This window comes from Staurois parvus, unplaced genomic scaffold (assembly GCF_062004578.1).
Source record: "Staurois parvus isolate SC_StPar_1 unplaced genomic scaffold, SC_StPar_1.0 ptg001477l, whole genome shotgun sequence".
NCBI classification, from domain to species: Eukaryota; Metazoa; Chordata; class Amphibia; order Anura; family Ranidae; genus Staurois; species Staurois parvus.
The window spans coordinates 661,106-688,468 of NW_028319273.1; the positions used below are offsets into that span (position 1 = coordinate 661,106).

The 27,363-nt window shown below is 47.5% G+C and overlaps 1 protein-coding gene and 1 pseudogene across 1 annotated transcript; both read right to left on the reverse strand.

Annotated features, from left to right (window-relative positions):
• Positions 1–3,324: 3,324 nt before the first annotated feature.
• On the reverse strand, positions 3,325–5,291 carry LOC149435779 (E3 ubiquitin/ISG15 ligase TRIM25-like). The gene has a single exon (XM_089662452.1). It carries the CDS (start codon positions 5,259–5,261, stop codon positions 3,687–3,689), a length of 1,575 nt encoding a protein of 524 aa, XP_089518578.1. The 5' UTR covers positions 5,262–5,291; the 3' UTR covers positions 3,325–3,686.
• A 7,658-nt stretch (positions 5,292–12,949) lies between these two features.
• On the reverse strand, positions 12,950–14,095 carry LOC149435780 (uncharacterized; annotated as a pseudogene).
• Between the last annotated feature and the right edge of the window lie 13,268 nt (positions 14,096–27,363).

Genomic DNA, 27,363 nt, shown 5'->3' on the forward strand with positions numbered 1-27,363 from the left:
AAACTGACCTGATTCCCACATCCGCTGTGTCATTGTACTCTGGTGGCAGAGAGACTTCCCCACCCTGAGAATACACAGATCAGCACTGCCGTCTATAGCCAGCAGCGCTGGTTAAGAGAAACATTTCCAACATGGCGGTTGTACAGAAGTCAATCAGTAGGCTTTTTTTTATTTATTATATTTTTTTATTAATTTCATATTACAAAGCCCAACATTATACCCAGGGCCACGGATAAGGGGGTACCACCAGTCCTCCTGTATGGGGCCCAGGCCAGCAGCGGGCCCCAGGCAGATGGGTGAATTGGATGTGGGCAGGGAGGATGATCAGCATGGCGGGGGAGAGGGCAGTTTTTGGAACCGATCCCCTGTATGGCTCTCTCTGCAGCAGCTGAATTCTGGCTTCTCTCCTCCTCTCTGGTGTCAGCTGCTGCAGAGAGAGCCATACAGGGGATCGGTTCCAATAAATCCCCCCACTGCACCCATCTCCCTCCCTGTGCACCATACATTTGCCCAGGCCCCCCTGTGTGCCCCCACACATACAGTGCTGCCAGCTTCCCTCCTTTTGTTGCCACGGCACTAGGACAATAGGATCCTTCAGGATGGAGAGTGGGGGAAAGTTCCAGTAAATATGTCACAAGACATTTCTTTTCCTGAATGAACACAATGAGCGATCAGTACCAATCACTCACTGTGTTCATTCATAACTGAAGTATAGTAAACTGTGTTTTTTGGGGACCCGTCAGGTTGGCTGTATAGGGCCCTGTAGTTTCTAACAGCAGCCCTGATTATACCAATCAATACAAACACAATTTTTCAATACATACTTTACCTATTCCCAGCCCCCCATATACCCTCCCCCCTCCTCCAATGTACCTTGATCGGTAGGTTGACCTCTGTACAACCACAGTGCCCATACATGGATCAAAATATGGGCAGTCCCTGATAAATTTTGATCCATCTATGGGCAGATTAACTCGGAACTGTCCAAGTTCTCATACACAGCAGGTGCAACACTAGTCTAAGCCCTGATTCACACTGATGCGATGCAAATTTGCATTTTCTCTGTGATCAGAATCGCACCCCGTTCATGCGAGCCGCTGTGGGTGTGTATGTTAAGTTAACAACACCCCGAAAGTGGTCCGCAAAACACGGTGCGATGTGCAGAATCGGATCACAGAGGTGAGAATACCCATGCAATCCGATTCTAGTGCGGACCCAAAAAAGGGTCCTGCGCGTTTTTGGTGTGGGTGTGGTGCGAATAGAGCCATACAAAATGTACGACTCGGATAGCACCGCACACAAATCACATGCGATGTGCAGGAATGCGGCGCGGTTCCTGTGAGAATGACATGCAATGTGGAGGAATGTGGCGCGGTTCCTGTGCGAATCACATGCGATGTGCAGGAATGCGGCGCGGTTCCTGTGCCAATCACATGCGATGTGCAGGAATGCGGTGCGGTTCCTTGCAAATCACAAGCGATGTGCAGGAATGCGGCGAGGTTCCTTGCGAATCACAAGCGATGTGCAGGAATGCAGCGCGGTTCCTTGCGAATCACAAGCGATGTGCAGGAATGCGGCGTGGTTCCTGTGCGAATCACATGCGATGTGCAGGAATGCGGCGCGGTTCCTGTGCCGATCACATGCGATGTGCAGGAATGCGGTACGGTTCCTGTGCGGAACACATGCGATGTGCAGGAATGCGGCGCGGTTCTTGTGCGAATCACATGCGATGTGCAGGAATGCGTCGCGGTTCCTGTGCCGATCACATGCGATGTGTAGGAATGCAGCGCGGTTCTTGTGCGAATCACATGCGATGTGCAAGAATGCGGCACGGTTCCTGTGCGAATCACATGCGATGTGCAGGAATGCGTCGCGGTTCCTGTGCGGAACACATGCGATGTGCAGGAATGCAGTGCAGTTCCTGTGCAAATCACATGCAATGTGCAGGGATGCAGTGCGGTTCCTGTGTGAATCACATGCGATGTGCAGGGATGCGGTCCGGTTCCTGTGCAAATCACATGCAATGTGCAGGAATGCGGTGCGGTTCCTGTGTGAATCACATGCGATATACCGCTCCGCACATACTGTATGTGAACCCGGGCTAAATGTAGAATCCCTGCTAGAATTTTTGGGGCACCCAGTACTGAAAGTTCCTGGTATGAGTGCAGCGCTCAGATGTGAGACTCTTCGTTGCCTCACCACCCGACTCCATGATTTCCAAGCCATTGAATGAGTCCCTGTCCTTGTGGAACCGGAAGACACGTCATGGTGCACCCTCTGAACCTAACTGCCATTAAAGTGGAATTTCACTCAAAAAGAACCCCTGTTTCACTCCCTCCCCCCAGCCTGTTACAGGTTTTTGTTGGGGGGGGGGGGGAGCACCAATTTTTATGGATACCCCTTCCCAATTCTGCATTCCTCCCATAGGCGAGGATGAGTCCCTAGCCAACAGAACATTATCAGCAAAACAAATGTCACACACCCGCAACCTAACGTGGTATTAAAGTGTTACTGACCCCCCCACAGTACAATCAGTCTGTAGATGCAGTACAGCATGCTTGTTATACTCACTGTGGGACCTAAGGGGTTAATCCTCCTAGATTGTAAGCTCGAAAGAGCAGGGCCCTCGAACCCCTCGTGTATTGTATTGTTACTGCATTGTCTCATGTTCTGTCCCCCACAGGGGCGGACTGACCACTTGGAAACTCGGGCACTGCCCGAGGGCCCGGGGTCAGTAGGGGGCCCCATGAAATGCCCCTGATACCTTTTTCATAGGCTTTTTTGAGTTTGGGCAAGGACACAGGGGCCCCATGATCCCCTGTTGCCCGGGGGCCCCATGAGTTGTCAGTCCGCCCCTGGTCCCCCACTATAATGTACAGCGCTGAGCAAACCTTTTAGCGCTATATAAATACTGTATAATAATAATAGTAGTAAACAAGATGTCGCTTCTGACATCATTGCTTACTACGTGTGAAATCTGTGAATGATCACAGAGATCACATGGTACAGGGCTATTCACAACAGCCTTGTACCATGTGACAAGCTGTGACCAATCACAGGTCACACAGCATTTCTCAATGACTGCAAGAATGCAGCCAGAGAGAAGGAGAAATGATTGCTTTTACAGCCTTTTTGGGTGTAAAAGCAATCAGTGTAAAAAAAAAAATCTTAATCACCTCCCACAAGTAGTACAGTGTCACCAAACCCCCCCCCCCCCCAAAAAAAAATAATAATATAAAAAAAAAATAAATTTAATTTTTGGTTATAAACTAATTTGGGTTTTTTTTTTACTAAAAAAGATAGCTGAATACATTTTGGTCAAGATTTATGAAGAAAGATTATTTATTTGCAACATTTTATGAAAAACAAGAAAAACACTTTTTTTTTCAAAATGTTTGGACGTTTTCATTCATATAGCAAAAAAATAAAAATCCCAGTGGTGAATAAATACCACCAAAATAAAGTTTTATCTGTCTCAAAAAAATGCTAAAAATGTCATACGGGTACAGTGTTGCATGACCGCGCAATTGTCATTCAAAGTGTGATAGTGCTGAAAGATGAAAATTGGCCTGGACAGGAAGGGGTTGAAAGTGTCCGGACTGGAAGGGGGTGAAAGTGTCCGGACTGGAAGGGGGGGAAAGTGTCCGGACATGAAGTGGTTAAATAAACCCCTTTTTTTAACTGGTCTAACTTTTGATCCTTAACCACTCATCCCATATGTAGAATGCAGGGTAGAGGGGCTCGGTGAAGGTGGTGGTGAAGGTGTATAAGGGTCTGACGGTATCCCCGAGCTCATAAAAGGACAAAGTCCCGGCCTTGTAATCCAGAAAGATCACTAATCTCTGGGAGGAAACATTTTCAGGTACTTGGATAGTTTTACCATCGTGCATCACGGAGTATTTTTTATTCGTTTTGCACAAACACCAGGACTTGTTATTGTTCCCAATGTAGGACTGCTCCCCTTTCCTCTCTACGCTGGCGTAGGCCACCCCTATCATCCAATTTCCCATCTTACTGTTCTCCACCTCCCAGAAATACCGCCCCGATGAAAAGCTCTTTATGCTCAAAACCTGACAATCCTCAAATCTCTCCGGTGAATCTGGGTGTTCTTGGTTTTTCGAATAATACGCCCTTTTCAGGTCATCATCTATTTGGACAAATTTGGCAACTGTGTTGACATCCAGCAATAGGTCCACAGCCTCCTCCATGTGGATCTCCTTCTTTAAGCGTGATACCATATTAGTTAAACCCGAATGCAGAGTTAGTGAGACCAGATTCTTATCGAGATCACCAACATGGCAGAGAAGGTTACCGTCCTTCTTTGCGTTCTGATGTTCTACTACCTCGGGACCAGAGAGGTCACACATTTCCGACTCTTCTTCCTTTAGGAACGCTAGTGAATCGTTGGTGTTGCACAGTTCCTCAATGTGGAACATCTTCTTGGACAGCTCATCCTTCTTGATTGTCAACTGCTCGATCTTTTCGGAGATGGACAGTGATATCTGTCCTCCTTGCCTGCTAATCTCAGACAAGGCTTTCTTCTCCAGGTCATCCATCTGTTTTCTGAGGTCTCTGAAAAGGGTGGTGATCCTCTCGGTTTCACCAGTCAGTTTTCTCTGAACTTTTTTGTTGTGTCTCTGAAAGGTTTGGACTTCTTTCTCAGCTTGCTCTCTCTTTGAAGCCAGTTCCTCTAGAATGGTCCTCAGTTTCTTCTTTTTCTTCTCAGATGCGTCCTCCATGGGTTCCACCTTGTGTCCCCTGTGTTCTCCAACCAAGCAGCAGGTGACACAGATGCAAGTAGAGTCCTCGGTGCAGTAATACTCCAGGACTTTCTTGTGGTTGGAGCATTTTCTGTTCTCCAGGGACGTGGTGGGATCCACTAAGACATGTTCTGTTGACTTCCTGTGCTTTTTCAAGTGCTTGCCGCACAGAGAAGCTTCGCACAGCAGACAGGTCTTCACAGCAGGAACAGGAGAGTCGCAATAAGTACAGCAGACCCCGGTCTCCTCCTGAACTGGCTGAGCGGTGAGAAAACACTCAGCTACGTTACGAAGGGTTATGTTTCTGTACATAGCCGATCGATCCTTAATCTTTTCCCTGCAGTCCGGACAGGAATAGCCTCCAGACGCCTGCTGCTTATCCAGTGCACAATTAATGCAGACCTGGCAGAAGTTGTGTCCACATCTAAGTGTTACAGGATCCCTATAAACGTCCAGACAGATGGAACAGTTCAGCCCTTCTCTCACATCGGCAGACGCCATTGTAATCACAGAGTAACAAGGAAAGTGAAACCTGAATCACTCCCAGGAAATGCAACTCCGAGCTCCTCACTGCCGGAAATGGGGCTGGTTTTTAACTCTTCTGATGTTGACCTGTAGGAGGTATAGATGTTGGGTTGCTTTTATGTTTAGGCTGTATCCAAAAGGTCTGCTCTTGGTGCAGCTTCTGAAGTTTTTTTTGTTTCCCATTCATGGCAAGTTTTTGTGTTTGTCTTTGTAAAGTTTCCAATTCGTTCTGGATTTGCTTAATGTTGGTAGGGTCCAATGATGTTAGGGTTTCAAACAAAGACTGCTTTTGTATCCTGATAGTTACCCTTTTTCCATACAGTTTGTGAATGAGGTTATTCCTTAATCTCTCGCTGATATCTTCTTTCTCGCTTTATAACTCTTCTGCTGAAAGCGTAACTCATGACTTTCCCCGATTTGGAGAAGACATGTGCAGAAGGAAGCGTCCTGCTCCGGCGAAAAAAGACCGGAGCAGGACCCGAGCAGTTAGTTTGTCCCCTGCTCGTGACAGAGCGCCGTGAGAGGTCTGAGTTGCAGCCAGACCCCACAGCCAAGACCCTGCCAGACCCTGCAAGCCTGCCTGCTGTGAGTGTCCCTGCCAGCCTGCCTGCTGTGAGTGTCCCTGCAAGCCTGTCTGTTGTGAGTATCCCTGCAAGTCCGCCTGCTGACGAGTATCCCTGCAAGCCGGCCTGCTGCTGAGTGTCCCTGCAAGCCCGCCTGCTGCCGAGTGTCCCTGCAAGCCCCTCTGTTGTGTGCCCGGATTACCCATTGCCGGTCTGAACTGTCCCTCTGTTGTGTGCCCGGATTACCCATTGCCGGTCTGAACTGTCTCTCTGTTGTGTGCCCGGATTACCCATTGCCGGTCTGAACTGTCCCTCTGTTGTGTGCCCGGATTACCCATTGCCGGTCTGAACTGTCTCTCTGTTGTGTGCCCGGATTACCCATTGCCGGTCTGAACTGTCCCTCTGTTGTGTGCCCGGATTACCCATTGCCGGTCTGAACTGTCTCTCTGTTGTGTGCCCGGATTACCCATTGCTGGTCTGAACTGTCCCTCTGTTGTGCCTGGACTCTCTTTGCCTCAACTGCCCCTCTGTTGTGTGTCCGGATTACCCATTACCTGCCTGAACTGTCTCTCTGTTGTGTGCCCCGAACTTAACCCTTGTTGCCCCGATCGAGTGTCCCAAATCCCTCAATAAAAATCTTGTGTGCCCACAGCTCTCCGCATGCCATCTGTCCTGCCTACACCTCCGTCACATACTGGTATTCCCACTGGGGCTTCCCGGCTGAGCTCCCAGCAAACAAGTCAGATGCGAACCATACTAGAGGACCGGGCTCTCGCATTCTCGGTAGCCCCGGGACGTACTGGTTTAGCCCTTCACCATGCAGAGACCCACGGACAAAAACCCATCCAGCAGGCCCCCTACAGAGTCCCCGAGTCTGTAAAGAAGGCCATCCAAGCAGAGCTCTCAGAAATGCTCCAGCTGGGCATCATCAGGCCCTCCCACAGCCCCTGGGCTTCCCCAGTGGTGCTAGTGCCTAAAAAGGATGGGAGCACCAGATTTTGCACAGACTACAGGCGACTAAATGACTACACTGTTAGCGGCACTTACCCCATGCCACGCATAGATGAACTACTGGACCAACTAGCCGGGGCCCAATACGTCAGCACCCTGGACCTCAGTAAAGGCTATGGGCAAATTGCCCTTACCTGGGAGGGCATAGAACGCTCCGCCTTCATTACCCCATTCGGACTGTTCAAATTCCTGGTAATGCCCTTCGGGATGAAAAATGCACCCACCACCTTTCAGCGAGTCGTAGACCAGCTGTTGGAGGGATGCCAGGGATTCGCTTGCGCCTACTTAGACAACATAGCCATCTTTAGTAACACCTGGGAGGAACACTTAGTGCATGTGGGGACCAACTTGGACCGCATATGTGACATCTGACAGTAAGACCAGACAAGTGTCAGCTGGGAATGGCTGAGGTGCAGTACCTAGGCCACCGGGTAGGGGGAGGGAAGCTGAAACCAGAACCCGCAAAAAGTCCAAGCCATCCATGACTGGCTTACCCCTCATACCAAGAAACAAGTAATGTCTTTCCTCGGCACTGCAAGTTACTATTGCAAATTTGTCTCCAATTTCAGCACTGTGGCAAAGCCCCTGACTGACCTTACCCGGAAAAACAGCCCTAGGATGGTGAACTGGACCCCAGCCTGTGACTCTGCTTTCCATGAGATCAAACCGATGCTTCCACCTACGGCCTGGGGGCCGTCCTTAGCCAAGTGAACGAGGCTGGAGAGGAACACCCTATTGCCTTCATCAGCTGGAAACTTCTGGACAGGAAGGTCGCTTATGCCACCATTGAAAAAGAATGTCTGGCCATAGTCTGGGCCTTAAAAAAACTTCAACCCTACCTGTATGGCCGAGAATTCACCATCATCACAGATCACAACCCCCTCACATGGCTGAATTGAGTGTCCGGAAATAACGGGCACCTCCTGAGATGGAGCCTCGCCCTTCAACCCTACAACTTCACCATTCAGTATACACCCTGTTCCAAATTATTAAGCAAATTTTATTTAAGTGTCACAAAGATTAAATATTATGTTTTTCAGTGTAACTCACGGATGGCATTGTGTGTCAGGGCTCTTTTGATCACTGAAAACAATCACCTGTGATAATTAGATTAGCCGGTGAGCCCAATTTAAGGAAAAACTACTAAAGGAGGGTGTTCCACATTATTAAGCAGAGCGCCATTTTCAAGCAATATGGGGAAGAAAAAGGATCTCTCTGCTGCCAAAAAGAGTGAAATAGTTCAATGCCTTGGACGAGGTATGAAAACATTCGATATTTCACGAAAACTTAAGCGTGATCATCGCATTATGAATACATTTGTGGCTGATTCAGAGCACAGACGGGTTGGTGCAGATAAAGGCACATTGAGGAAGATTTCTGCCAGATCCATGCATCGGATCAAGAGAGCAGCTGCTAAAATACCATTACATAGCAGCAAACAGATATTTGAAGCTGCTGGTGCCTCTGGAGTCCCACGGATATCAAGGTGTAGAGTCCTCCAGAGTCTTGCAACTGTGCATAAACCTTCTATTCGGCCACCACTAACCAATGCTCACAAGCAGAAATGGCTGCATTGGGCAGAAAAATACATGAAGACTAATTCAAACAGTCCTGTTCACTGATGAGTGCTGTGCAACCCTGGATGGTCCAGATGGATGGAGCAGTGGATGGTTGGTGGATGGCCACCCTGTTCCAACAAGGCTGTGACGTCAGCAAGGCAGTGGTGGAGTCATGTTTTGGGCCGGAATCATGGGAACAGAGCTGGTCAGCCCCTTTAGGGTCCCCGAAGGTGTAAAGATGACCTCTGCAAAGTATGTGGAGTTTATGACTGACCACTTTCTTCCCTGGTACAGAAGGAAGAACTATGCTTTCCGTAATAAACTCATCTTCATGCATGACAATGCACCATCTCATGCTGTAAAGAATACCTCTGCATCAATGGCTGTTATGGGGATAAAAGGAGAGAAAGTCATGGTGTGGCCTCCATCCTCCCCTGACCTCAATCCTATTGAGAACCTTTGGAGCATCCTCAAGCAAAAGATCTATGAGGGTGGGAGGCAGTTTACATCCAAACAGCAGCTCTGGGAGGCTATTCTGACATCTTGCAAACAAATTCAAGCAGAAACCGTCCAAAAACTCCCAAGTTCAATGGATGCAAGACTTGTGATCTGCTATCAGATAAGGGGTCCTATGTTACAATGTAACGTGACCGCTTCAAATGTTTAATAAGTTAAAATGTTGTTAAAAGTTTGATTGAAATAGCTTTTGATTTCAGTAAATATGCTGCAAACACAACAAATGACAATTTCCAGTTCTTTACAACCTATAAAGTGTTTTGAAACTTCCTGTGCGGAATAATTTGGAACAAAAATCCTGTTATCATTAGGAGGTTTGTTCAATAAAATGTGAATTGTACTCTTTAGGTGATAACATGAGAATTATGCCGACTGTTATTTACATCAATTATTGAGGGAAATGAGAAAAATATAATTTGCAGAATAATTTGGAACACAGTGTATGTAGGAAGGTGAGAGGTAGCGAAGTGCGGACAGCAAAGAAAGTATTTAGACACTCCTAGAAGAGACGAGGTAAGGAAGGAAAGGGCTGTGCTAGAAAATTGACTCTTCTTGGACTAGTCAAATTTGCTGACAAGTTCAAAAGCACATTAAAAGTCATTAACCCCTCCCCGCCGACGTCTCCTGGCCCTTTAAGAGGTTTCAGATGCCAAGAGGTAGGCATTTTCGGTCATGTGACTGCTGTGATTGGCTGAAATAAACAGTCCCCTGAGCTCAAGAGTGGTATACTAGCATTAAACTGTATCAGGTCCTTCATGTGTTTAGGACCGGCACAGCCTTGCTGCCCTCTAGGGGTTGGGGGAGGAACCCGCAGACAATAGCTGTAAAAAAAAGGGGGCGCACCATCCTAGTGCATTACCTAGGACAGGAGTGGGCAAACTGCGGCTCTCCAGCTGTTGTGGAACTACATTTCCCATGAGGCATTGCAAAGACCGGAAGTTACAAGCATGATCAGGGGCGGACTGACAACTCATGGGGCCCACGGGCAATAGGGGATCATGGGGCCCCTATGCCCTTGCCCAAACTCAAAAAAGCCTATGAAAAAGGTACCAGGGGCATCTCATGGGGCCCCCTACTGTCCTCGGGCCCTCGGGCAGTTCCCGAGTTTCCAAATGATCAGTCCACCCCTGAGCATGACTCCTATGACTTGCAGAGGCATGATGGAATTTGTAGTCCTGCAACAGCTGGAGAGCCGCACTTTCCCCACCCCTGACCTAGGATGATAGCTTTGACAAATCCAAGGTTAAAATATACTCAGAAACACTGCAGTAACAAAGGCATGTCAGATACAAAGCTCCAATACACAGGATCAGCTCCCAATCTTGTGAGGACCCTCTTGTGGCTGACGCGTTTCGAGGAGCAGTCGCTTCTTCCTCAGAGCCTCTGTGATTGGCTGTCACGGCGCTCATATGATCGAAAAGCTCCAGATCGCAAGTAGCGATCGGGAGCTTTCCGTTACCTGCCGTTAACTGCAGTGGGAGCGCTCTCCGCACACCATTGTTTACATTTCAGTACGCATACAGTCAGGTCCATAAATATTGGGACATCGACACAATTATAACATTTTTGGCTCTATACACCACCACAATGGATTTGAAATGAAACGAACAAGATGTGCTTTAACTGCAGACTGTCAGATTTAATTTGAGGGTATTTACAACCAGATCAGGTGAACGGTGTAGGAATTACAACAGTTTGCATATGTGCCTCCCACTTGTTAAGGGACCAAAAGTAATGGGACAGAATAATAATCATAAATCAAACGTTCACTTTTTAATACTTGGTTGCAAATCCTTTGCAGTCAATTACAGCCTGAAGTGTGGAACGCATAGACATCACCAGACGCTGGGTTTCATCCCTGGTGATGCTCTGCCAGGCCTCTACTGCAACTGTCTTCAGTTCCTGCTTGTTCTTGGGGCATTTTCCCTTCAGTTTTGTCTTCAGCAAGTGAAATGCATGCTCAATCGGATTCAGGTCAGGTGATTGACTTGGCCATTGCATAATATTCCACTTCTTTCCTTAAAAAACTCTTTGGTTGCTTTTGCAGTATGCTTTGGGTCATTGTCCATCTGCACTGTGAAATGGCGTCCAATGAGTTCTGAAGCATTTGGCTGAATATGAGCAGATAATATTCCCGAAACACTTCAGAATTCATCCGGCTGCTTCTGTCAGCAGTCACATCATACAAGAGAAGCAGTTCCATTGGCAGCCATACATGCCCACGCCATGACACTACCACCACCATGCTTCACTGATGAGGTGGTATGCTTAGGATCATGAGCAGTTCCTTCTCCATACTCTTCTCTTCCCATCACTCTGGTGCAAGTTGATTTCGGTCTCATCTGTCCATAGGATGTTGTTCCAGAACTGTGAAGGCTTTTTTAGATGTTGTTTGGCAAACTCTAATCTGGCCTTCCTGTTTTTGAGGCTCACCAATGGTTTCCATCTTGTGGTGAACCCTCTGTATTCACTCTGGTGAAGTCTTCTCTTGATTGGTGACTTTGACACACATACACCTACCTCCTGGAGAGTGTTCTTGATCTGGCCAACTGTTGTGAAGGGTGTTTTCTTCACCAGGGAAAGAATTCTTTGGTCATCCACCACAGTTGTTTTCTGTGGTCTTCCGGGTCTTTTGGTGTTGCTGAGCTCCCCGGTGCGCTCCTTCTTTTTAAGAATGTTCCAAACAGTTGTTTTGGCCACGCCTAATGTTTTTGCTATCTCTCTGATGGGTTTGTTTTGTTTTTTCAGCCTAATGATGGCTTGCTTCACTGATAGTGACAGCTCTTTGGATCTCATCTTGAGAGTTGACAGCAACAGATTCCAAATGCAAATAGCAAACTTGAAATGAACTCTGGACCTTTTATCTGCTCATTGTAATTGGGATAATGAGGGAATAACACACACCTGGCCATGAAACAGCTGAGAAGTCAATTGTCCCATTACTTTTGGTCCCTTAATAAGTGGGAAGCACATATGCAAACTGTTGTAATTCCTACACTGTTCACCTGATGTGGATGTAAATACCCTCAAATTAAAGCTGACAGTCTGCAGTTAAAGCACATCTTGTTCGTTTCATTTCAAATCCATTGTGGTGGTGTATAGAGCCAAAAATGTTAGAATTGTGTCGATGTCCCAATATTTATGGACCTGACTGTATATGTGGCCTCTCGGCGTTAAGGCCCACCCACCATGAAGCCACATATATGCGTACAGACGGTGGGTAAAGGTTAAATAACATTGAAGGAATTAAAAAAAAAACACTGCATGTATTTAAATAATGTTTTTTTCTATGCTTTTACCTCAATTTTTTTTTATTTTTTTGGTTGGTCTTTTTAAGAGCTTTATGAACAGAGCAAGGCTTAGTTTGTTAAAGATACAGTTACCCATTGGGAAACCTTCTCTGTTTTGTTTTTCGTTACCTGCATGTAGAACCAGGGGCAGACTGACCATTTGGAAACTCAGGCACTGCCCGAGGGCCTGGGGTAAGTAGGGGCCCAAAGAGATGCCCCTGGTACCTTCTTCATAGGCTTTTTTGAGTTTGGGCAAGGACACAGGGGCCCCATGATCCCCTATTGCCCGGGGGCCCCATGAGTTTTCAGTCCGCCCCTGTGTAGAACGCATAATCTGACAACGAATGGATACTGATACAATCATAACGCACCTAACTTCTGATTCTAAACCACTCATCCCAAATGTAGAATGCAAAGTAGAGGGGCTCGGTGAAGGTGGTGGTGAAGGTGTATAAGGGTCTGATGGTATCCCTGAGCTCATAACAGGACAAAGATCCGGATTAATAATAATCCGGAAGGCTCACTAATCTCTGGGAAGAAACTTTTGCCAGGTACCTGGATATACATAGTTACATAGTTAGTCTGGCTGAAAAAAGACAAAAGTCCATCCAGTTCAACCATAGAAAAGGATAGTTTTACCATCATGCATCACAGAGTATTTCACCAGGACTTATTATTTTTCCCAATGTAGGAGTGCTCTCCTTTCTTTTTTTTTCTTTTCAGTGCTACACTAATATATATATCTTTGTGCTCAAAAGCTGACAATCGTCAAATCCCTCCGGTGAATCTGGGTCCTCACTTTTTGCATAAACAGCCATCTTCAGGTCATCCTCGATTTGAGTAAAATTGGAAATGGTGTTGATATCCAGCAATATATCAACAGCTTCTTCTATGTGGATTGCCTTCTTCAAGCGTGACACTATGTTAGTTAGACCTGAATGAAGAGTTAGTGAGATTAATTTATCCAGATCACCAACGTTACAGAGAAAGCTACCGCCCTTCCCAGTGTCCTGATGTTCTACTTCCTCTGGATTAGGAAGGGCACTTGTTTCCGATTCTTGTTCCTTTTGGACCGCCAGTGAATCTTTGGTTCTTCAGTGTAGAACATCTTCTTAGACAGCTCATCCTTCTTGACTTCCAGTTGCTGGATCATCTCATAGATGGACAATAAATTGCTGGATTATCTCAGAGATGGACAATAATATCTGTTTTTCTTGTCTGCCAATCTCAGACAAAACTCTCTTCTCCAGGTCAATCATCTTTTCTCGGAGATCTCTGAAAAGGGTGATGATCCTCTCTTTTTCACCGGTCAATTTTTCCTGCACATTTTCCTTCTGTCTCTGAAGGGTTTGGACTTTTCTCTCGGCTTGCTCTCTCTGAGTTCAGTTCCTCTAGAATGGTCCTCAGTTCCATCTTTTTCTTCTCAGATGCGTCATTAATTGGTTCCACCTTGTGTCCTTTGTGTTCCCCAACCAAGTAACAGGTGATGCAGATACAGGTAGAGTCCTCAGTGCAGTAGTACTTGAGGACCTCTTTGTGGTTGGAGCATTTTCTGTCCTCCAGGCAGTCTGTAGGATCAACTACCACGTGTTCCACTGACTTGCTGTGCCTTTCTAAGTGTTTTTCGCATAGAGAAGCTTCACACAGCAGACAGGTCTTCACAGCAAGAACACTAAAGTCACAATAAGTGCATAAGATCCTTCCCGAGCTTGAAAAACAGATAAAAAATGCTCGGCTATGTTATTGAGGGTTATGTTTCTGTACAGAGCAGAACAATCCGGAATTTTTTCCCTGCAGTCTGGACAGGAATAGACTCCAGTCACCTCCTGTTTATCCAGCACATGATCAATACAGGACCGGCAGAAGTTGTGCCCACATCAGGGGCGGACTGACCATTTGGAAACTCGGGCACTGCCCGAGGGCCCAGGGTCAGTAGGGGGCCCCATGAGATGCCCCTGGTACCTTTTTCATAGGCTTTTTTGAGTTTGGGCAAGGACACAGGGGCCCCATGATCCCCTAATGCCCGGGGGCCCCATGAGTTGTCAGTCCGCCCCTGGTATAGGCTCACCTGTAGCTACAAGTTAATAATAAGAGGTAACTATCGCTTTAAGACTTCCATTCCTATGGCGTACCGTTCAGGAATCTGAAATTTAGGGCTCTGTTGACACTTTTCACAAGCCAGGAATGCAGATGTAGGTGTATATTTGCTCCAACTTATAAATAAACCTGTATACATTTCAGATAAACCGCGAACAGATATTTATGGTGCTCTGACTTATTTTCCATAAACAGTTCATTCTCCAGCTGTGGTCACGAAAAAATCACATCATCACTCCCAGCCTTCTACCACTAGAGGTCACCATCACCCAACGCTGTAGAAGTCTACTATGGAGAGTGGATGGTGTTGGGTCACCAGTAAGACCCCATTCACACTTGTACGACTTGTCGTGCAACTTTGGCCATCTAAAGTTGCACCCCATGTTTTCCCATGATAACCATTCATACTTGAGCTACCTAAAGTTGCAGCAACTTCAAAGTAGTTAATTCTCTACTTTGGTCCGACTCTCATGCAACTTAATTGTCACAGACTTCAATGTTAACCCTCAAAAGTTGCACCTGAATGTTTTACATGCAACAGTGGGTCCGACTTTGCAGAGGGACAAGTCACAATCAAGTCGCACCCATCCAAATTTGCATCAAAATTGCACTGTTTTGGAGTCATAGATGTGTGAAATTAATATTTATTACAGTTACTTATATATCGCCGTCAGTTTACGCAGCACTTTACATATATGATGTACATTCACATCAGCCCCTAACCCTCAAGGGGTGTACAATCTAAGGTCCCTAACTCACATACATACACACACTAGGGACAATTTAGACAGGAGCCAATTAACCTACCAGCATGTCAAATATCCTTCCCAAATATATTGACATACAAGTATGTGAAATACTACAATTTTGGCTGTATTCAATATATTTCAATATATATATATATATATATATATATATATATATATATATATATACGGCATGTTGAAATGCTTTTTTTTATATATTACAAAATATATGAAAAATATTTTTTAAGATATACCGTATTTTTCGCTCCGTAAGACGCACCTGACCATAAGACGCACCTAGGTTTTAGAGGCAGAAAAAAGGAAAAAAAAATTCTGAACTAATGGACTGCAGACATAGTACAGGAGATGACCAGTGACTGTGGACAGTACAGGGATGACCAGAGACTGCAGACACAGTACAGGGATGACCAGAGACTGTGGACAGTACAGGAGATGACCAGAGACTGCGGACAGCATAGGGATGACCAGAGCCTGTAGACAGCACAGGGATGACCAGAGACTGCAGACAGCACAGGGATGACCAGAGACTGCGGACAGCACAGGGATGACCAGAGACTGCGGACAGCACAGGGATGACCAGAGACTGCGGACAGCACAGGGATGACCAGAGACTGCGGACAGCACAGGGATGACCAGAGACTGCGGACAGCACAGAGATGACCAGAGACTGCGGACAGCACAGGGATGACCAGAGACTGCGGACAGTACAGGAGATGACTGCTGACCTTTGGGGAGGGGGAGGGGGAGTGGGAACCTGAATTTGACAGGTACCCGCACTTACTTCCGCGGAGTTGTTCTTAGATCTTACCTGTTCCTCTATCCAGCCGCGCGCTGTCTTCCCGGCTTCTGCAGTGTCGGCGCTCGGCATGACAGCCGGATGCCCAGTGCGCATGAGCGAGAAGCACTTGCGCTTTGTGATTGGTCCGGCGGCTTCTGGGATCTGTCATGTGTCCCAGGTACCGCCTTAGCATTCACAAAAAGCACCGCTTCTTGCGCATGCGCACATGGGACCCGGCTGTCAAGCCCAGTGCCCACACTACAGAAGCCGGGAAGACAGCGCGCGGCTGGATAAAGGAACAGGTAAGGTCAAACAACAACTCCGCGGAAGTAAGAGCGGGTACCTGTCAAATTCAGGTACCCGCTCCCCACCTCCCCAAAGGTCAGCAGTCATCTCCATAAGGTCCCGCTGCAGAGCTGAGCGGCGGGCCCGGTATTCTGACACGGCGGCGGTGGAAATACCAGACCGGCCGCTCCATATTCACTCCATAAGACGCACTGACATTTCCCCCCCTATTTTGGGGGGAAAAAAGTGCGTCTTATGGAGCGAAAAATACAGTATTTTTTTTTTAAATATATTCTTCAGATTTTTTTTTAACATATAAAAAAGTAATTTTAACATATTTTTGTATATATTTGTAAATGCATTCCTAAAATGTTGATTACATGTATGTTTAAAGACGTGCAGTATATTTGAAAATGTATTTTTAAAAATATTTTTCATTGTTGGAGCACTGCTTTTTCTTTATTTTTTTATGTGCAATAGTTAGCCCCTGTATGGGTGTCTTGTTGCTCCTGGTTTTTTTTTTAATGCTTATAAATTAATAAAAATCATTAAAATACAAAAATATTTTTCAAATAGTTTGTAATAAAAACGCATCTCAAGATACAGTGTATATATAGATATATATATATAAAAAGTAGGAGTATGTGAGCGCACTAAAAACGTGGAAGCAGCAATGCACAAAGGTAACCAAGAAAAAACCTCAATAAAACAGTTCATTAATGGTGCAGCAATAAATATATGATAAACAGTTCAAAGGTGACTTTAGTGCTCTTAAGGTGCCTGTTTCCCTGGTAGGCCGGTGCTTGTGGAATAGTTGATAGTTGTGGAAGAATTGCGCACTCACCAGACGCGCAAATTAAATGTGCCTGTAAACATATATCCAGATGTCCTCAGGATAAGCCAGGTGATGGGGTGACTTCCCTCTGAAGGGTATGTGGTACATCAAAGGATCCTGGGGCTTTAATGGTGATCCAAGACAGCCAGAGCTCCCCTTAAGGGTGGGTGCTGCTCCCTGGATATGCAGGAGATTCCCTCTCTGGGTACTGGGATGGATCTTTGTCTTTTATCGAGGGTCTGAAATGTAATACTCCACCAGGGAGTTAAGACAAGGACATGCCCATAGTGTAGTAAGGTAAGTATAAATTTATTCAGGGGTATAAGTATAACCGATGCATCAATAGTATCATAGGATAAAACAAGCTGTCAGGACTGACCGTCCGGCGGCCATCTTTGATTGTGGACGGTTATTTTTTTAAAAATATATTGTATACGGTCAAAATTGTAGTATTTCAAATATATGTCAATATATTTGTGAAGAATATTTTTTAAATATGTTTTTATTCCATGTGGCCAGGCCAATTTTCAGATTTCAGCACTAGCTTTCTTTTGGTGATATTTGATCAACAATGGCTTTTTTTAATTTTTGCTATTTAATGAAACATTTTGGAAAAAAATACTTTTTTGCGTACCTTTTGTTATAAAATTTAGCAAATAGATCATTTTTCTTAATAAAATTAAGCCAAACTGTATTCTGCTACATTTTGCGATAAAAATAACCCAAAAGAGTTTATATTATTTAGTTTGTGCGAAAGCTATAGTCTACAAACTAGGGGATATATATATTTGAAAATTGATCAGTTGAGATCCCAAAAATGCCAGATGCTGGTATGACCTATGGCAGTGATCAGGACGCTGGTATGGGGTATGGTGGTGATCAGGACGCTGGTATGGGGTATGGCAGTGATCAGGATGCTGGTATGGGGTATGATGGTGATTAGGTCGTTGGTATGACCTATGGCAGTGATCAGGACTCTGGTATGGGGTATGGCAGTGATCAGGATGCTGGTATGGGGTATGATGGTGATTAGGTCGTTGGTATGACCTATGGCAGTGATCAGGACTCTGGTATGGGGTATGGAGGTGATCAGGACTCTGGTATGGGGTATGGAGGTGATCAGGATGCTGGTATGGGGTATGGAGGTGATCAGGACGCAGGTATGGGGTATGGAGGTGATCAGGATGCTGGTATGGGGTATGGAGGTGATCAGGACGCTGGTATGACCTATGGTGGTGATCAGGATGCTGGTATGGGGTATGATGGTGATTAGGTCGTTGGTATGGGGTATGGTGGTGATTGGGTCGTTGGTATGGGGTATGGTGGTGATCAGGACACTGGTATGGTGTATGGCGGTAATCAGGACGCTTATATGGTGTATGGCTGTGATCAGAACGCTGGTATGGGATATGGCAGTGATCAGGACACTGGTATGGTGTATGGCGGTAATCAGGATGCTGGTATGGTGTATGGCGGTGATCAGGACACTGGTATGGTGTATGGCGACGATCAGAACGCTGGTATGGTGTATGGCGGTAATCAGGATGCTGGTATGGTGTATGGCGGTGATCAGGACGCTGGTATGGGGTATGGCGGTGATCAGGATGCTGGTATGGGGTATGGCGGTGATCAGGATGCTGGTATGGGGTATGGCGGTGATCAGGACGCTGGTATGGGGTATGGCAGAGATCAGAACGCTGGTATGGGGTATGGCGGTGATCAGGACGCTGGTATGGGGTATGGCAGAGATCAGAACGCTGGTATGGGGTATGGCGGTGATCAGAACGCTGGTATGGGATATGGCGGTGATCAGGATGCTGGTATGGGGTATGGCAGAGATCAGAACGCTGGTATGGGGTATGGCGGTGATCAGGACTCTGGTATGGGGTAGGACGGTGATCAGGATGCTGGTGTGGGGTATGGCAGTAATCAGGACGCTGGTATGGGGTATGGCGGTGATCAGGACGCTGGTATGGGGTATGGCGGTGATCAGGACGCTGGTATGGGGTATGGTGGTGATCAGGACTCTGGTATGGGGTATGGGGGTGATCAGGACTCTGGTATGGGGTATTTTTTTAAAAATATATTGTATACGGTCAAAATTGTAGTATTTCAAATATATGTCAATATATTTGTGAAGAATATTTTTTAAATATGCTTTTATTCCATGTGGCCAGGCCAATTTTCAGATTTCAGCACTAGCTTTCTTTTGGTGATATTTGATCAACAATGGCTTTTTTAAATTTTTGCTATTTAATGAAACATTTTGGAAAAAAATAATTTTTTGCGTACCTTTTGTTATAAAATTTTGCAAATAGATCATTTTTCTTAATAAAATTAAGCCAAACTGTATTCTGCTACATTTTGCGATATAAATAACCCAAAAGAGTTTATATTATTTAGTTTGTGCGAAAGCTATAGTCTACAAACTAGGGGATATATATATTTGAAAATTGATTAGTTGCGATCCCAAAAATGCCAGATGCTGGTATGACCTATGGCAGTGATCAGGACGCTGGTATGGGGTATGGTGGTGATCAGGACGCTGGTATGGGGTATGGTGGTGATCAGAACGCTGGTATGGGGTATGGTGGTGATCAGGACGCAGGTATGGGGTATGGCGGTGATCAGGATGCTGGTATGGGGTATGGCGGTGATCAGGACACTGGTATGGGGTATGGTGGTGATCAGGATGCTGGTATGGGGTATGGCGGTGATCAGGACACTGGTATGGGGTATGGCGGTGATCAGGACGCTGGTATGGGGTATGGCAGAGATCAGAACGCTGGTATGGGGTATGGTGGTGATCAGGACTCTGGTATGGGGTAGGGCGGTGATCAGGATGCTGGTGTGGGGTATGGTGGTGATCAGGACGCTGGTATGGGGTATGGTGGTGAACAGCATGCTGGTATGGGGTATGATGGTGATTAGGACACTGGTATGGGGTATGGTGGTGATCGGGTCGTTGGTATGGGGTATGGTGGTGATCAGGACGCTGGTCTGGGGTATGGTGGTGATCAGGACGCTGGTCTGGGGTATGGTGGTGATCAGGACACTGGTATGGGGTATGGTGGTGATTGGGTCCTTGGTATGGGGTATGGTGGTGATCAGGACACTGGTATGGGGTATGGTGGTGATCAGAACGCTGGTATGGTGTATGGCGGTAATCAGGACGCTGGTATGGGGTATGGGGTGATCAGAACGCTGGTATGGTGTATGGCGGTAATCAGGATGCTGGTATGGGATATGGCGGTGATCAGAATGCTGGTATGGGATATGGCGGTGATCAGGATGCTGGTATGGGGTATGGTGGTGATCAGGGTGCTGGTATGGGGTATGGTGGTGATCAGGGTGCTGGTATGGGGTATGGCAGTAATCAGGACGCTGGTATTGGGTATGGCGGTGATCAGGAGGCTGGTATGGGGTATGGCGGTGATCAGGAGGATGGTATGGGGTATGGCGGTGATCAGGAGGATGGTATGGGGTATGGCGGTGATCAGGAGGATGGTATGGGGTATGGTGGTGATCAGGGTGCTGGTATAGGGTATGGCAGTAATCAGGAGGCTGGTATTGGGTATGGCGGTGATCAGGATGCTGGTATGGCGGTGATCAGGATGCTGGTATGGGGTATGGCTGTGATCAGGTATGGTATGCTGGTATGAAAACCCCTGTATGCACAGATGTGCCGCAATACTACGCGTGGGGAAAACCCGTGTGTACACAGATGTGCCGCAATACTACGCGTGGGGAAACCCCCGTGTACACAGATGTGCCGCAATACTATGCGTGGGAATACCCGTGTGCACAGATGTGCAGTAATACTATGCGTGGGAATACCCGTGTGCACAGATGTGCAGCAATACTATGCGTGGGGAAACCCCTGTGTGCACAGATGTGCAGCAATACTATGCGTGGGAAAACCCCTGTGTGCACAGATGTGCCGCAATACTATGTGTGGGAATACCCTGTGTGCACAGATGTGCAGCAATACAATGCGTGGGAAAACCCTGTGTGCACAGATGTGCCGCAATACTATGCGTGGGAATACCCGTGTGCACAGATGTGCAGCAATACTATGCGTGGGAAAACCCCTGTGTGCACAGATGTGCAGCAATACTATGCGTGGGAAAACCCCTGTGTGCACAGATGTGCAGCAATACTATGCGTGGGAATACCCGTGTGCACAGATGTGCCGCAATACTATGCGTGGGAATACCCGTGTGCACAGATGTGCCGCAATACTATGTGTGGGAATACCCTGTGTACACAGATGTGCAGCAATACTACGCATGGGAATACCCTGTGTGCACAGATGTGCCGCAATACTATGTGTGGGAATACCCTGTGTGCACAGATGTGCCGCAATACTATGTGTGGGAATACCCTGTGTGCACAGATGTGCAGCAATACTATGCGTGGGAAAACCCTGTGTGCACAGATGTGCCGCAGATCTCTGACAGATAATGAAGCCCTGTGGCACATCCGCGCATATGCGCAACATCACCCCGCCTAGGTGATAAAACAGGAAGTGTTGCGCTTGTGCTACACAAAAAGTGCGAAAAAAATATCTTATTATGGAAAGTGGAGGTGGGAGGAGCCAGGTAATTAAAAGTCGCTTTATTGGGCGAAGGTCTGCTTTAAAAACAAGAACTTTGCCCATTTCTGGGTGCCGGGGACTGTCTTGCTCCAACATTCTCGGAGGTACTGTCAGGGTCTAATTAAAGACGACTCCCCATATAGCGGGCGACAACTGCGGCGGCTCATTATTCTTGCAGATTATCAGCCGCCTGATTTCCATTTTTACGGAAAGCCAGGAATCCTCAGGAATGTCACAGCTGACGGTCACCTTGTCCCTGAGAATGACCCTAAATAAAGAGCAGAAAGAATGTTCCTGGGTCAAAAATAGTACGGGGGACCGCTGAACCTGTTCGATATCACCACTTTTAAAGGGATAGTCCGGCTTTTTAAAAAAAAAAGATAATAAATGCATCCACATTAATAAGATATAAAACAATGTGTGTTTATTAACCCCTTGCCTGCCGGGCACTCGCACCCCCTTCCTGCCCAGGCCAATTTTCAGCTTTCAGCGCTGTCGCACTTTGAATGACGATTGCACGGTCATGCAACACTGCACCCATATGAAATTTTTATAATGTTTTTCACACAAACAGAGCTTTCTTTTGGTGGTATTTAATCGCCGCTGGGTGTTTTATTTTTTTGCTCTATAAACAAAAAAAGAGAACAAATTTTGAAAAAAAAAGTATTTAATTGTTTCTATTATAAAATTTTGCAAACAGGTAATTTTTCTCCTTCACTGATGTGCGTTGATGAGGCTGCACTGATAGGCAGCACTGATGGGCACTGATAGGCAGCACTGATGAGGTGGCATGGATAGGCAACACTGATGGGCACTGATAGGCAGCACTGATGGGCACTGATAGGCAGCACTGATGAGGTGCCATGGATAGGCAGCACTGATGAGCTGGCACTGATGATGCTGCAGTGATATGCAACAATGATGGGCACTGATAGGCGGCACTGATGGGCAGCACTGATGGGCATTGATGGGTGGAAATGACAGCACTGACTGGCGGCACTGCTGGGCACTGACTGGCGGCACTGCTGGGCAGCACTGATGGGTGGCACTGATGGGGGGCACTGCTGGGAACAGGTGGGTGGCACTACTAGGCACTGATGGGCACAGGTGGGTGGCACTACTGAGCACAGGTGGGTGGAACTGGTGGGCGGCACTGCTGGGCACCAATCATCAGAGCACTGATCATCAGTGCCCTGATGATCGGTACCGATCCCTGTTCTGACAATTGCCGGTTATCGGCAGTACTCTCCTTACGCTGTGAAAGCGTGAGGAAAGTGCAGCCAATAACCGGCAACTGCATTTACCGGTGATCTGCAGCTGATCATGTGGTAAAAGGCTGCTGTGATTGGCCTGTCACCACATCACGTGATCAAATGTGTCCATCGGACACAGCGATCACAGAGATTGCCGGGTGCACACCCCCGGGGGGCGCGCGGGAGGGCACATTCTGGGAGGACGTCATATAACGCCCTCCCAGGACTGGACAACCATGCTGTAGCCGTCATTCGGCTATAGCGCGGTTGGCAAGTAGTTAAAGTTTTGCATTAAAGTCTGCAGAGCATTGCAACCACGGCTAGAGCATCAGGCGTGTGGTGCATAGACTCCCATAGTGTGTAACCCCAGGCCCAGGTATGATGTCTTTTTATGGAGACATCAGGGGTCTGCCCTCTACAGCAGCTAATCAAGCACATGTTGTGTTTGATTAGCGGCATCCTCAGCTACAGCAGCCGAAGAAAGACAGCTGTGAACCCAGAAGCTGACATAATACATGGGGCTTGTTTTGGGATGCTGACAACCGTGCACTATCAAACAGCCACTTGTAGTCATCATTGATAGCCCCTGTGACAGGGTAACAACACAGGAGCAAAGAAAGTGCAGCACCTTCCTAGATAGCTAGGGGAGCTAGAATCTAATTTTCAGCTGGATAGAAGCCCAGGAGAAATAGTCAGAGGTGTCAAATTGGTGTCAGGGCTGAGAGGCTCTGCAGGCCAGCCCCTCTGGAATTTCCCCCTGTGTTAGAACTTTGGAGAATGGTCTAGAAGCAGTGGGTGGATCTGAGGAGCGGCTGGCTTGTACTCTTAAGGGATCCTGGCCAATCCCCAACAGGAGGTTTGGCAAGGGGCCAGGACAACCCTTAAAAGTGAGAGAGCCTGCTAGGCAGTAGGAGAGTTCGGGTGGGAGATGGAGAAGTGGGCTGAAGTGCAGGAGCCTGGGAGGGGACCCAGATGGGAGAAGGACTCATCTACAGGCGGAGGAGCTGGACAGGAAGAAAGCTTGCACCCTCACCAACCCTCTGCTGGGACAAGGTCATCCAGAGCCCAGGGCAAGGATGCCAAACTGCCCCACCATGTCATGATGTGCAAGCTTTAAGGATCCATTGCACCCAGGGCAGTCGTCCCTTTCGCCCACCCCTTGTCCCAACCCTGCCCCTAAGAAAGGACCAGGGGCAGACTGACCATTTGGAAACTCGTCACTGCCCGAGGGCCCGGGTCAGTAGGGGGCCCCATGAGATGCCCCTGGTACCTTTTTCATAGGCTTTTTTGAGTTTGGGCAAGGACACAGGGGCCCCATGATCCCCTATTGCCCGGGGGGCCCATGAGTTGTAAGTCATCTGGACCTGAGCAGAAGAGGAGAAGCCCAGCTAGAAGGCCTGGTAGCAACCACCAAATTAATAGCAGCACTGGAGAGGGACAAAAGAGTAAACCTACACCCCCTGGGCCAGATAGGGGAAGAAGCACTCTGGTGGGGAATCAGGTTAGAAAACCTGCTGGGACTGTCTTTCTTTTAAAGTGGCAGAACTGGATCCGCTGCCAGGGATTTCCTTCAGGCAGCCAGGTCGAGGAATATTTGGGGTCTGGAGATGTAGACTAGGAGACGCTGGCTAGCTCTCCAACAGAGACTGTGTTGCAGTAGACTTGTGAACAGGGGCAGACTGACCATTTGGAAACTTGGGCACTGCCAGAAGGCCTGGGGTCAGTAGGGGGCCCCACGAGATGCCCCTGGTACCTTTTTCATAGGCTTTTTTGAGTTTGGGCAAGAACACAGGGGCCCCATGATCCCCTATTGCCCGGGGGATCCATGAGTTGTCAGTCCGCCCCTGCTTGTGAATAGTTCCAGGAAGTTGTCCTCAGTTCATCGGTTCCATTGGGCATCCCATATACCCCTTTCCCCAATTTTCTAAATTGATACCCCCCCTAATAAAATATCAAAAACAAGTTCAAGGACTGATTGCTGACTCATGGAATCAAGTCGTTGTGGAAATGTGTGTTTCCTGGCTGTGCAGGACCCAAAACATCAGCAACTCCTAAGGGGGTAGTGCTACGAAAGAGAAATATATATTGTCAGAAAAAAATACAATAAAATGAGTTTTAGTGCAAACAAACATAATATAATGTCCAATTTTATTTTTTTTTGTAAAGTATAAGAGTTGCATCGAGTAAGTAGATACCAAGTATGTCAAGGCTTAGAATTGAGCAGGCCCGCGAAATCACAAAAAAATGATAGTACTCCAAATTGTCCATAGGCAAAATGTAAAAGCTTTTATAGTTTAAAATGGGGGGGTGTTCAGACCAAATGGGGGGGTGTTCAGACAAAATGGGGGGTGTTCAGACGAAATGGGGGGGGTGTTCAGACCAAATGGGGGGGGTGTTCAGACCAAATGGGGAGGTTTTCAGACCAAATGGGGGGGGGGTGTTCAGACCAAATGGAGGGGGTTCAGACCAAATGGGGGGTGGGTGTTCAGACCAAATGGGGGCGGTGTTGAGACCAAATGGGGGGGGTTCAGACCAAATGGGGGGGTGTTCAGACAAAATGAGGGGTGTTCAGACGAAATGGGGTGGGGGTGTTCAGACAAAATGGGGGGTGTTCAGACGAAATGGGGGGGGGTGTTCAGACCAAATGGGGGGGGTGTTCAGACCAAATGGGGAGGTTTTCAGACCAAATGGGGGGGGGGGGTGTTCAGACCAAATGGGGAGGTGTTCAGACCAAATGGAGGGGGTTCAGACCAAATGGAGGGGGTTCAGACCAAATGGGGGGTGGGTGTTCAGACCAAATGGGGGGATGTTCAGACCAAATGGGGGGTGGGTGTTCAGACCAAATGGGGGGTGGGTGTTCAGACCAAATGGGGGGTGTTCAGACCAAATGGAGGGGGTGTTCAGACCAAATGGAGGGGGTGTTCAGACCAAATGGGGGGGATTCAGACCAAATGGGGGGGTTCAGACCAAATGGGGGGTGGGTATTCAGACCAAATTCGGGGGGTGTTCAGACCAAATGGGGGTGGGTGTTGAGACCAAATGGTGGGGTGTTCAGACCAAATAGGGGGGGGTGTTCAGACGAAATGGGGGGGTGTTCAGACAAAATGGGGGGTGTTCAGACCAAATGGGGGGGTGTTCAGACCAAATGGGGGGGTGTTCAGACCAAATGGGGGGGGTGTTCAGACCAAATGGGGAGGTGTTCAGACCAAATGGAGGGGGTTCAGACCAAATGGGGGGTGGGTGTTGAGACCAAATGGGGGCGGTGTTGAGACCAAATGGGGGGGGTTCAGACCAAATAGGGGGTGGGTGTTCAGACCAAATGGGGGGTTGTTCAGACCAAATGGGGGGTGGGTGTTCAGACCAAATGGGGGGTGGGTGTTCAGACCAAATGGGGGGTGTTCAGACCAAATGGGGGGTGGGTGTTCAGACCAAATGGGGGGTGTTCAGACCAAATGGGGGGTGGGTGTTCAGACCAAATTCGGGGGGTGTTCAGACCAAATGGGGGTGGGTGTTGAGACCAAATGGTGGGGTGTTCAGACCAAATTAAGGGGGGGGTGTTCAGACCATCACTAGTGAGTCCCTGCAATAAAATAAATAAATAAATAATTTTGTGGACAGCCTGGACCCTTAAGGGTCGCAACACTACTGTCTTCAAAATGGCGCTGCTTGGCGTTCGCTCTCCTGGGGTCGGATGAGGTCATTTCCTGAGATTCAGGTGCAGATCCATTGATTGACGCGGTCATGTGACGGACTTCGGACGACATTGTCTTAAATTTAGCATCCTGGGTGGAATGATCAGCTCGCCGGCCAGTTTATTTTATAGCCAGGAATGTGTCCCCCCCTGCCCCCCCCGGTCACCCGTCACCTGTCTCTACCAACTGGCCGACTTCCAATCCGCAAACACAAATATTTGTCTGTCTTTATGAATTCCAAACGCCGATTCACGTAAAAGATTCTTTAAAAAAAAAAAGAAATCCTAAAATATCTCGGCGTCGCTCAGAGCGCTGATGATGCAGTTTTGTGGTTGGCTGGGGGATGGCGCTCTGACCGCACAACATGTGTTGGGTCTGATGAGAGCGGACGAGCCGTAATTAATCCGCGGTTTCATCCCGGAGGCTCTTCAGGTTGTCATTTAGTATGGACAGAAGAGTAAAGCTGAAAGCCCAAGGGTCCTCCTGGCAGAAGTGGCTGAAGGGCACCCGCCTTTAATATTGCCTTTGTGGTGCTGACATACTCCGCGGCGTTGTACGGAGTGAGGACTTCCAGGAGTTTTAGCAGTGGAGCAGGACTCCAGGCAAACAGCTAAATACAGAGATAAAAATATACATAGTGGAGCCGTTTTACCAGCAGAAAGATTTGTATATCTGTCCATCCAGACCTGATATTTACACAGCTCTGCTACATGGCACAGCCCTGGAGCCCTGATTTTCCTCTGCTTCAGTTCAGTAACATTTACAGGTCTTGTCCCTCCCCTAGATTGTTATTGGACAGTGAAAGGAGAAGCAGCAGGCCATTCAGGTTATCTCT